Raw genomic sequence first — 12,657 nt, forward strand, 5'->3', positions numbered from 1 at the left:
ATTGTCATCAACATGTTCTTTTTTATAATGTGTAGATGTGATATTCTCAGATCTAAAAGAGAATATAAAAATGTCTCCTTTAGAGGTGGGGAAGAGAAAGAAACTAATACTTAGGAATGTAGGTGTTTCTACACAATATCACCATACACTTATGTAATTAAGTTTGGGTATATTGTTATTTATTGAATTTAAAATCAACTTCATTATCTCTAACAGAAAACCTTAAAAATTTTTTGACATTCCTTGAGGAACTTAGTACTCCAGAAGGAAAATGGCAATGGAAAGTCCACTGTAAGTTTCAGAAAAAACTGAAGGAACTGGGCAGGTAAGATTTCAAGAAAAACCTATATGATGGTTGTTGATTTAACATTTTGTGCACGTGGATGTTGACAAAATTTCTTTCTGGATTTCTCTGTTTATAGATTATGGGTGCTGTTCAGTTTTTCCGTAGCCAGCTATAAGGGAATGTGATTCTAAATTATTCTAACCTATTTGCAAGTGGTATTATTTAGGTAGAAGTTTGCTGAAGTTCTGGTTATGTATATAGGTAAAATTGGTTTAACCTTTGCTACTTAGGGGTTTTGAATAATAATCAGAATGGAATAATCAGTGGACTTTATTGTTTTTACTGAAGTGTGTATGCTCACTAGATCAGGCTCTCCCATTTAAGGGTTACCTTATGTTGCTAATTTAATAACAGCACACTTGTAACTGAGACAAAGATTGGTTTCACCATATATAGGGATTTGTGATCAGGACATTTACTTATGTCCTAATCACCTACATGGCTAGAAGTCACTTCTCAAAGTGTGAACCTTGGAGCAACATCCCTTTGGGAGGCTCCACAAACAATTATGTAATTAGATGAGTTTGGGATCCTATAATGTACTATTCACATATGTAAGGATCTGATAAACTCTGTAGTTAAGAATTCTGTTTTACATTTTGTCAACCAGCATTTCTTAAACTCAGACTACAAATTTTTTCTAATATTTATTGATATTCCATAGTACACACTTAGGGAAATTCATGCTTAAATAATTTTAAAGTACTTGACTTTTGGTAGTAATTGTTTTTTTCTTTTAATCCTCACCCGAGAATACTGAATTACTTAATTTCACAGATTTTAGAGGGAGAGAAACATGGATTGGCTGCCTCCCATATGTGGTCCGACCAGGGTCAAACCCACAGCCTAGGCATGTGATGTGACTGGGAATTGAACCTAAAACCTTTTTGGTGTAGGAGACAACACACCAACTAACTGAAGCCACCCAGCCTGGCGGTAGTATTGCATAATTCACTTTTTAAAAGCTTGTTTTACCTTTAAATCTTACTTTACATAACAGCAGTACTGAGGCCCAAAGGTCTAACTTGTACAAAGTTAATACCATCCTATTCCTGACAATAGTTGTTTATTTTCTTTTTGTTACCCATTTATTCCTTTACTAAAGTTCTAAATTGGAGAAAATAAAAAGAACTGTTGTAATTTGTTACTTAGTAAGTGAATGATTGAGCTTTTAGTCTACACTGAATAGTTGGCCCTCAAGCTTTGCCTGCAGAGAAAGCCCCTGAACTTTACATGTGGTTTGCACAATTGCTGTTCTCTCTCTTCTAAGAAGCATGTCTGAATCAGGCAGTGGGTTAAGGAGTGCAATTGTCATTAGTTGCCTCAAGTTAGAGATTATAGTTTACATTTGAAGCAGGAACTTCCACAGTAAATTTTAGGAGATATTGAACTACTTAATTTCACAGATTGAATGCTAAAGCTCTAAGTCTGTTGACGCTTCTGAATGTCTATCAGAAGAAACATCTGGTTGAAATTTTGTCTTACCACAATTGTGATTCACAAGCTCGAAATGCTCCAGAATTGGACTGCCTTATTAGACTTCAGGCTCAGAATATACAGCAACGACACATTGTTTTTTTAACAGGTAAGCAGTGGTCTTCAGTTTTCTACTATAAGAATGTGGATGAAAGGATTGTGTGAGGCCATAGGGGGTATTGACTGTTAAGATATGATTCTGAAAAGGGTGGTGGAAAGAATTTTAGGAGGGCTGGGAGCAGACATCAGCATTTGTCCATGTACATTTTCAAGTATTTTACACTGAGAACGTTTTCTTTTTAATTTAGAAAAGAATATCCAGATGCCCTCAAGTTATACAGACAGTGGAATAGTAGTTGCATCTGCTGCAGCTTTTATGCAAAACTTTAAAGATCTCGTGGGCTATCACAACTTGGTCACAGAAGAAAACCTTCCACTTCTTGGTGCTAATGAGAATCTTGAGTCGCAGTCAGGTAATGTTTTAATAGTTTTCATTTTCTTGAAGGCAGACAGAAAAAGAGGAATGGTTTCACTCTTTCCATATGATGAGATGCCTATTTTGAAACCACTCACACCTCAGGTAAACAGCTTCAGGGGAAGTGTTTCAATGAATTTGTCATTTTTAATATACACAAAATCTGCTCACTTATTATACAGTAGTCAATACAAGCTGTTAGTTTTTATGGACTGCATACTATAAAGTAGGCATTTTTCTCTTTGAGGTATTGTAAGCTTTATTGGCTGCTGTTGTCAGCGAAGGGGTTATATTTTTTAAAAGGATACCAGAAGTGGGGATTTAACATTGGGGTACGAAATATCCCCAGATGTAAAGTAATTTAATACAAAGCTGTAGGGCTATCCATAGCTTTAGTCTTTTGTGCAATGGCCTCTGCTTTGGTTCCAGGTTTTATATAAAAGATGTCTTTTTGGTTTTGATGAAAAGCAGAGATCATTTGATAAGAGCTTACCAGTTTAGTAATCCAGTGAAGCTAGATGTCAGAATTTTTATTTTGTATTTGTCTTGTCAAATACTGAATTACCGTATAACTTTAGATGCTGTTTTGACATTAACCCCTTTGGAGCTGGGAGTTGGGATTTCCCAACATTAAACGTGAACACATTTCGCAGAAGCTTTTAGCATCGGATTATCTGGACATTCACACCTAGTGTGAGTGTTGTGACTAAGTGAACTTGTGGCAGAAGACCAAGATTTAAGGGATTGTGGACTTGCAGACCCTGACGCATTATATTGTGTGAGTAGTGTGTAATTTTAAAGTTTAAATTGTGTATTTCAATAGAGTAGGACTTTTTGTTTTTTAAATGTAGCTCTTTTAGAAAACGATGAAAAGGATGAAGAGGATATGTCTCTGGATTCAGGGGATGAAATCTCACAAATAGAAGTGTACAGCAGTTCAGAAATATTGGCGAAAGAGACCAAAGGATCACGTGGAACAGATCAAAATAAGAATATTCAAATTGAGTTGCAATCGTCTCTTGACGTGCAAAAAAGTTTATTAGAAGATAAGACTTATCAAATTGATTCTGAAGAGAGAGCTTCTATTGATGTAAGCTCTGAAGGACAGAACAATTCAGCTGAACAAGATTCATATAGCAACTTTCAGGTTTATCAAAATCAATTAAATATGTCCCATCAGTGTAGTCATTTTAATGTTCTCACTCACCAGACATTTTTGGGAACACCATATGCCCTTTCATCAAGTCAGTCTCAAAGTGAAAATTACTTTTTATCTGCTTATTCTGAAAGGTTGGGGGGAAAATGACTTTCCAGGCCATCTTCAAAAGAAAAATAATTACAGTAACTTTTTTTTTTTTTTTTCATAGGTTGTTAATGGACTTTTTCTGTTTCTTAAAAGTGAATTAACAATTTATATTTCATTCTTTAAGCAAGAGGTTTCTGTCCTTACTGAAATGTTTCCCCCCTTTTATTTAAATCATGATGGCCTGTAACCGTTAAAGCATATGAAAATTGAAATAAATATATATATATATTTTTAACATATATTGTACTTGAATTATCTCATGTTGGCACTTTTTAAGTTTTATGTTTGTATGTCATCTGTACTTTGACTTCAAATTGAAGTCTGTTTTATATATAAAACTAGGTGTTTGCAAAAGGATAGTAAAAAGCAATGGCTTTCCTCTATTGTTAGATGATACCAACTACTTTTGCTGAAATGATGTATCAACTATTGTATTTATTTTCACTTAAGCTTTTGTATAGTTTTTATACAGGTATAAGCCAGTGATATTAATAAATATTTACAGGATTTTGGCTCAATACCTCAAGATTTATCTAATAATTCTGTTACATTTTTTAAGATAATAAACTATGTACATAATAAGACTTAGGCCTTAATACCAGGCAGCATTTTTTTTTTTCTTCTGGCATGTTGCTAAAATTTTGGTCAACCTATTATTTTAGAGTACTTGGTAATTATAATTTTCAGTGCTTGTGTGGCCCTTGACTTCAGTTTCAAAAATAGGTTTATTAAAGGCACTGGACAATTTGGAACAAACCCTTTGCCTATAAGTTTTTAAACTGATAGAAAAGAAGTCTTTTTGAGGTGGTAAGTACTTAAATGCTAGATTAAAACAACTTCTTAAATTCACAGATTAGTATGTGGTGGAGACAAATTTTAAACCCACAACTACTGCCAATAACTGCCTCTCCGTTACTAATGTCTTTGAAAAAACTGTAGTTCCTACAATAAGTCATAAAAACAGGAAGAAAAAAATTACCATGTGAGCTTAAATGGAATTGGTTATTTTTGAAAAAGTTAGGATATATTAAACCAGACTTATTCCTTTGGCACTTCAAAAGAAGACTTATAAATCTTTTATAGAACAAAATACATAGGTATTTAAAAAGTGTGGACGAACATTGTCTATTAGCAGACTCCAGACTGTATTAAGGTAAGTCCTAATACCCAGATTGTAACAGAGCAGAAAACTTTTATTGTTTAAAAATTATTATATATACATATATAGCATTTTATTACAGAATATACAAGTTTTAAATAAGCGTTTAAAAATAAATCTAGGCTATTTGAAAAAAAATACAGTTAAGCAATGAGCACATTTTATAATTTAGAAGACAAATGTGAAGGATTTGATTTTCTATATTGAAAATGAAGAACTAAAATTATCTTCTTGATTGGCAGCTAAAGGCATGAGATTAGTTTCCAACTCCCTTTGCTTCTGGAGAAGGCCCTGAAATCACATTGATATGTTAGTAAAGTGTGTAGCAGACTTGCATATTATTCCTATTTTACCTTGTTAATCCAGAATTGTATTAAGCTAACTCAATCTATATGAAACCAAACCTATCATTAAAAAACAGTTTTCTTCATAATCCTGTTAGTAAGGATGATTTTCTAGTTAATACTTGAATCACCAATTTGTAGTACAAGAGACATTACTGGTAAATGACTTAACATGGAAAAGGCATTCCTAAAATGGCAGTGTAAAAATTATAGCCTTAAATATTTTTATTTTTACCTAAGAAAGATTAGAATTCACAGTAATTGGTCTGGAATAAAAAGTAGTCCGAGTAAGGTAATACATATAATTTCATACTGAATTCTATTACTTGTAAATGTTCTTTGGGACTTATGTCAATGTTCAATTCTAAACACTGCCAACTGCCAACATATCCACTTTTAAAAAGTGTGAACTGCATTTCTAAGAATCTCTTCTACCATCATTGTATATTTCTTTTCTGCCTTTGGTTTTAGGGCCTTATTGATTGGTCATGTTTTACAATAATGTATGCATTTGTTTTTCATTTAATAAAAATGTCTTAATATTTGAACTGTATCATTTCATGCTGAAAATTCTTAAAACATGGCTAAGACAAAGACATCAAACGTTTCAATTTAAGAATAAAATATAGGCTAAAGTAGATTTCCAGTTCTTACAGAAAATATAAACTGTTTAACTATGAACCTACTTATCCCCCAAGCCTGTAGATAATTGACTTTTTGTTGTTTTAACTGGGGTGCAGTCACATAAATCATGTAACCAACCAGGCATTTGGTAAAACAGACATTCCAACGCTAGAAAAGTCACATCCACACTTCATAAAAGTTCATACCTGTCTCAGTTGTGATAGTCCCTTTAGGATTGCTTGCTGTCTATCCCGGTTTTTCACCAAATTAGGATTAAGAAGTGGGTCCCTGTCAGAGTCAAATAGCTGTCGTTCTTGATCACAATCTAAAGTCAGATGAAAATGACAAAAACATTTCTGATATATACAGCACTATGTTATTGTATATTCTAAGGATTCATAATGAATTTATGTCGTAGGAAAGCATTGAGCAAAATTTAACCCTTTGCACTCCGAACCACTCTGGACATTGGCTACCAGCTACTCGACGCTACTTTGCGAAACGTGTGTTGAGTTAAATGTCCCCTGAGAGGGGACATCCAAGTGATATGCTAGAATTCCGATGTCCCCTTAGAGGGGACAGCGGAGTGCAAAGGGTTAATAATGGACCTCAAAAACTTGCGCAAACCTTGTTATGATACTTTGTAGGATAGGAATACCAATTCTGAATTACCAATTTTGAATTTACAATTAAAGGGGAGAATACTTACTATGTGGATTTTGGTACTGAGGATCCTGGGTTAGAGGCCTAGACAACGGTGCATCTGGATCAAGGTAATAGATCTCATTGGTTCGAACATAGGGAATAAAATGAGATGGTTCAGAAATCCTAGGTGATAACTCTGTTTGATTGCCTCCTGAGATCAGATTCTCTCTTTCATAATTACTCTTTTTCAGTGTCTGCTGAGTTCTGTTTTTCATCACAGGAACCTGTGGTGATTGAGACCTGTATTTATAGGGACTAATGTAAATTATATATTTCAGATTAACCGTATCTAATCTTTAATTGCATTTCAATTTATCCTAAATGTACTTATAATACCTTTAGAAACAGATTTGGATTGAGTTTTTAATACTTGCTAAAGATATGTATGCTCTACTGGGATGGGGTAGGGATTAAACTACTAGATCCTGGGGGGGGCAATGCTAGCAAGGTTACTTAATTCTAATCTCAATTCATCATAAAGTAATGTACTTACATCTGACCTAAACTTGCTGTTAGAACCAGCTATTTCTTACATTAAAGACATAAAAATTGTAAGTTACAAATCTATCATTGGTTAATTGAATTTTTCATTATCCACATCAGTCATTTCTACCCGCCCCCCCCCCCAACCCAATCCAACCAGAATGTCTTAGATTGACACTGTTCACATACCTAAACCCAATTCAACCACCTTCAAAATCTAGGTAATTTTAAACGCCAGCTACCCTTTCCATTTTAAACCTCTATTCCTAACCTCAAAATCACGCTTTCCTGTTTCTGTCTTCATATGCATGTATACTTGACCTCACCTATATTTTGAGCAAATATTTTTGTATCTCTTATACCACATACACAGTACTAAGTAACTGTGGAAATCGATCTATTCATAACATACCTTTCTTTGCTGAAATAACTAATTTTCAGGGGTTCTTCTTCCTAAAAGATGGATAAATGCGGTTAGTAGTAATACTATTTGCATATGTTTGCACAATACTTTGTGTTTATTTGTTGAAAAACATCTAAGGATTATATTTGAATAAAAAATACTAGACTTTGTAATTTACCAAGTCAGAACCAATCCATTATTTTCTGATTTTATAAATTATCCTCTTGTCTATATGGATCTAAAGTTCTGAATAGGTGTTTGAATAAAGAACAGCTTTAATCTATATATGATTTAAGGGTAAACTTTTTCTATAAAGGACTAGATAGTAAACACTTGGCTTGGCCATGTGGTCTTTGTTGCAACTACTCTAAACACAGTAGCTGTTGTGTGAAGCCAGCCAAAGATAATATATAAAAGAATGAGCATAGCTGTGTATCAACAGAATTTTATTTACAAAAGCAAGCAGCAGGATGAATTTGCCCATGGGCCATAGTTAGCCATCTCCCAGTGTAAACCAAAGAAAACTTCTAGAATTCCAGTCATAGAAACGGCCTTGTGAAAACATGCATGTGAGGAACTGTGTTTTCAATCTAGAACATCAATATATGCTCTTAAATATATTTTAAGATAGAAGAGCTTTTAAGATAGAAGAGCTTTCTTTACCTTTTTGACTAAATGCGACCTGAACTTTGGCTCCGTTTCTTGATGAGATGAACGAAGAACTGGTGAATTGCCTCTGTTTTGAGAGAGGTTTCCAGGATTATTTCTTTCTACTAAATGTAGCAGTTCCATTTGCCTTCTTACTTTTTTTTCTTCTCTTTGCTTTTGAAGCTGTTTAGGGTACTTTTCTGATGCTGGAATATACGCTTTGAGTGGCTTATTTATATTCCATTCAGGGCTTTTAGAACATTTCTTCATATGTTTTGTTTGTTTCTCTGTTCTTGTGAACTGATTACACTGGTCATTACACCAACTGTTTTCTTTTTCTAAGTTGGCCCCTTTATTCTGACTTCTTAGTTCTTGTTTGTTTTTCTGAGTGTTAAACTGTTCATTAAATTCTGCAGGAATCTCAGGAGATGAGCAATGTATAATTTCCCTTTCTATTACTGATCCACAGTGTGATTCTGCACTGGTGAATATTGCAATATTTAAGTCATCTGAAAAAAGAGCTTAATATGATTCTTAAAAATGGTTAAAACATACCTAACAAGATATATTAAAAATATACCTTTAAAAAAAAATAAGCGTTGTATTAATTACTGCCCTCTAAAATGTTTGTAAAATTCTTAACATTCTATACCCATTAAATACCCCCTCTTCCTCTCACTTCAATTCCATGAATTTTACTACTAAGTGCCTCATGTAAGTAAGCACAAAGTATTTCTTTTTGTGACTGGTTATTTTCACTTAGCATAATGTCCTCAATTCATCCATGTTGTAGAATGTGTCAGAATTTTTTCCCTTTATAAGGCTTAATAATACACACTGTATACCACATTTGTTTATACACTCATCTGTGAAGGGACACACAGGTTAAAAATGCTGCTATTAATATGGGTGTTCAAATATCTTTTAGAGATCTTACTTTCTCCAGTTCTTGCAGGTATACAAAAATTCCTAGATCATATGATTTTCTATTCCCACCAATAATGCACAAGGATTCTAATTTCCTCCATTAAACCATTAAAAAAAATCTATTTTTATTGATTTCAGAGAGGAAGGTAGGATATAGAAACATTAACGATGAGAAAAAAATCATTGATTAGCTGTCTCTCTCCTGCACACTCCACACTGGCAATCAAACTGTGACCTTCTGGTTCATAGGTCAAAACTCAACCACAGAGCCTGCGGCTAGGCTTTTAAGCCATTACGTGTACAGTTCAGTGGTATCAAGCATACCTTCAATGCCACACAATTTTAGAACCTTTCATCACCCCAGACAGAAATCCTGTACCCACTAAGCAGAATCTCCCATTTCATACACGCTCTACTCCACTTTCCATCTCTAAATTTGTTCACTCACCCTACGTTTTTCAAACAAGTAGATCTATGCCAGGTGTGGGCAATCTATTTTTTCTGCCAAGGGCCATGTGTATACTTACAACATCATTTGCAGGCTATACAAATTATCAACTTAAAAATTAGCCTGCTAGCCAAAACTGGTTTGGCTCAGTGGTAGAGCGTCGGTCTGCGGACTGAAAGGTCCCAGGTTCGATTCCGGTCAAGGGCATGTACTTTGGTTGCGGGCACATCCCCAGTGGGGGATGTATAGGAGGCAACTGATGGATGATTCTCATCGATATTTCTAACTATCCCTCTCTGTAAAAAATCAATAAAATATATATTTTTAAAAATTAGCCTGCTATATTTGGTCAAATGTCATTAACTCATCCCTAATGCCGTGGCAGGGCTTTTTACAATCTGCAGGCCGGATGTTCCCCATTCTTATGTTATACTATATATCAGAACTTCATATGATTCATTTGTAGCATCACATAATATAGACCATTTTTTAAGACTTTTTTAAGAAAACCTTCCACAGGATTGTCTTGGCTTTCACTTGAATATATAAACACCATATATAATACCATCTTGTATACCTAAGTATAGTTCTGAGAAAAAGTCTACATTTTTTTCCTATCAATGATAACTGACAAACTTTTCATCAAAAGCAGTGTAAAAAATAACTTGTGAGATGTGAAGTTTTCTTAGCTTGAAATTAGCAAATTACATAAAAATAAAAGGATCTGGAAAATATCCTTCAGTCATTTTTATTCCAGAGGAACTGGGGAAAAAGAACTATCCTGGAACCAAATTTTCAGGGAAATGTTGCTGTTAATATAAAGTCACGTTGCATTTCATGTTGTTTTACCATTTATATGCCATAAGCATCTACAGACTCAACTATTGGACCTTTTTAAAATTCAAAATATTGTGGCAGTTAAGTAGCTTAAGCCCATATCTCTCTCATACCATTGTGCTTTCCCTGCAGATTATTGCTGATTCACATACAACCTTTCACTTTTTTCCATTCTAAAAAAACAAGAAAATTTCCAGTATCTTTTATCTATATATATATAAAAGGCTAAGTTACCTACCGTACGTCCGGCACATATGACATGCAATGGCAATTTAAAAATAAACATTGACTCATATACAATACATATAAAGCTCTCACCGGCACCAATCTAGACAGTAGAATATTCCTACCTGAACCCGTTTTTGGACATGGTTAGTTATATGTTGCTTTCTCTCAAGTTCGAAGAGCATGTGACTTTAAAGTTATAAATACTTCATCACAAGGGAAGTTAGTCAAGCACTCTGAAAGTGTTTTCACTTTTTTTCTTTTTAAGGATTCTGCTTATTTTAAAAAAATATATACTTTATTGATTTTGTACAGAGAGGGAGAGAGAGAGTTAGAAACATCTATGATAGAAAGTCATCGATCAGCTGCCTCTTGCACACCCCCTACTGAGGATATGCCTGCAACCAAGGTACATGCCCTTGACAGGAATGGAACCCAGGATCCTTCAGTCCCCAAGCAAACGCTCTATCCATTTAGCCAAACCGGTTTTGGTGTGTTTTTACTCAATGTGGTATATAGGAAGATAATAGAAGTAAGTTTAATCAATTTATTAGTCATTGTTTCTATCAATGTTTTTATATCCTATCTTTATGTTATTTACTAATTTATTTTCATATACATTTTACTAATTTTCTTTCATCTTTAACACTTCTATTATAGAGAAAGGGCAAATAGCAATATTAAAATATTTTTTTCTAATTAATTTCCTTTCAATGTGCATGAATCTGTGCACCGGGCCATTAGTTACATTATAATATTCGGTGATGTGCTCAGCTAGCACAGCTGTACTGTATAACCAACTGAACAACCACTTTGCAAAGACCAACTTATTAGAATTTTAAATTTACAAGTAAATAAAGGGTTCTTTATTCTGTTTTGACCTATGTGTTTGACAACAAAATGAATAATGGGAAGGTAGCACCTACAGAGTAGATTTCCTGGACAAAAGAATGATTCATGTCCTAGGTGGGACAGTACAAGATTTCATCACACCACTCAGAATGGCATGCAATTAAAAATGTATTGGTTCTTTCTGGAATTTTTCATATAAAATTTTTGGACCATGGTTAATCTAAGTTAATGTAAAGTGAATCTGTGGATAAGTGAAGGCTATAAGTGAATCACTTCAGATGTACAGACACACACACAAACTAAAAATAAAGAGATGGTGAAAAAAGGACATTATATAATGATAAAAAAATCAATCCAACAAGAGGACATAATGTGTATTTATGTACCCATAAATATAATTATTAAACACAAAGGGAGAAATAGCAATGTAATAATAGATGTTAATACCCCCATTTACCTCAGAAAATCAATAATATTGACCATACATGAAATGTTAGACCAGTTGTAATTCATAGATATACACAAAACAGCCCAACCAAAAGCAACAGAATGCACATTTTTCTTGATAGCACACAGAATATTACCCAGGATAGATCATGCGTAAGAGCACAAAACAAGTCGATAAGTATTTGAAGTCTGAAATCATACCAAACATTGTTTTCCAACCACAATAATATGAAACTAAAAATGAATTAGAAGGAAACTGAAAAATCACAAATGTGGATATTAAACAACATGCTACTCAATAACCAATGGGTCAAGGAAGAAATCAAATTTCAAAAAATACCCTGAGACAAAATGGAAATACAACTGAAAGTTATGGGATGTAGTGACAGCAATTCCAAGAGGTAAGTTCATCACAATAAATGCCTACATCAAGAAATAAGAAAAATCTCAAACAACCTAATTATAGAAATAGAATAATGACAAAAGTTAGTAGACATTAGGAAATAAAGAACACAGCAGAAATAAAAAGACAATAGAAAGGATCAATGAAACTAAAAGCTGGTTCTTTGAAAAGGTAAAATTGATAAACCTTCAGTTTGATTCACCAAGGTGGGGGGGAAGGTCTCAAATCAGAAATGAAAGATATGTTATAGCTGATAATACGGAAATATAAAGAATCATGAGACTATTATGAAAAATTATATACCAAGAGATTTTAGAATCTGTAAGAAATAAATTCCTAGCAACATAAAATCTAACAAGACTTAATTGTGAAGAAATATTTAAACAAACTAGTAAGGAAAATGAGTAATCAAAAACCTCCCAACAAACAAGTCACAACCAGACTGTTTTACTAGTAAATTACACCAATCATTCAAAAAATTATTACCAATCCTTTTACAAAAAAATTAGATAAGGAGGGAATGCTGCAAAGCTAATTTTATAAAACCAG

General features: G+C 33.6%; 2 protein-coding genes across 22 annotated transcripts in view; one reads left to right on the forward strand and one right to left on the reverse strand.

The window, feature by feature from the left end:
* The window catches only part of TASOR (transcription activation suppressor), a 62,150-nt gene extending 56,499 nt beyond the window's left edge, over nucleotides 1–5,651 (forward strand). For 5 of the 8 annotated variants that reach the window (XM_045579025.1, XM_045579026.1, XM_036430808.2 and 2 more), the window contains 4 exons: nucleotides 217–325; nucleotides 1,753–1,931; nucleotides 2,131–2,295; nucleotides 3,149–5,651. In XM_045579025.1, coding sequence (XP_045434981.1) covers nucleotides 217–325; nucleotides 1,753–1,931; nucleotides 2,131–2,295; nucleotides 3,149–3,603 — 908 coding nt within the window. In that variant the 3' untranslated portion in view covers nucleotides 3,604–5,651. Of the gene's footprint in view, nucleotides 1–216; nucleotides 326–1,752; nucleotides 1,932–2,130; nucleotides 2,296–2,875 lie in introns of all 8 variants that reach the window. The other 3 variants (XM_036430803.2, XM_036430805.2, XM_036430807.2) reach the window with 1 other exon arrangement.
* The window catches only part of CCDC66 (coiled-coil domain containing 66), a 50,015-nt gene continuing 42,002 nt past the window's right edge, over nucleotides 4,645–12,657 (reverse strand). For 9 of the 14 annotated variants that reach the window (XM_045579036.1, XM_045579032.1, XM_045579033.1 and 6 more), the window contains 5 exons: nucleotides 7,985–8,490; nucleotides 7,331–7,371; nucleotides 6,440–6,675; nucleotides 5,937–6,055; nucleotides 4,645–5,053 (listed from right to left, as the gene is read on the reverse strand). In XM_045579036.1, coding sequence (XP_045434992.1) covers nucleotides 4,961–5,053; nucleotides 5,937–6,055; nucleotides 6,440–6,675; nucleotides 7,331–7,371; nucleotides 7,985–8,490 — 995 coding nt within the window. In that variant the 3' untranslated portion in view covers nucleotides 4,645–4,960. The remainder of the gene's footprint in view (nucleotides 5,054–5,936; nucleotides 6,056–6,439; nucleotides 6,676–7,330; nucleotides 7,372–7,984; nucleotides 8,491–12,657) is intronic. The other 5 variants (XM_045579037.1, XM_036430827.2, XM_036430816.2 and 2 more) reach the window with 2 other exon arrangements.

The sequence above is a fragment of the Pipistrellus kuhlii genome, unplaced genomic scaffold (assembly GCF_014108245.1).
Source record: "Pipistrellus kuhlii isolate mPipKuh1 unplaced genomic scaffold, mPipKuh1.p scaffold_m20_p_11, whole genome shotgun sequence".
Classification (NCBI taxonomy): Eukaryota; Metazoa; Chordata; class Mammalia; order Chiroptera; family Vespertilionidae; genus Pipistrellus; species Pipistrellus kuhlii.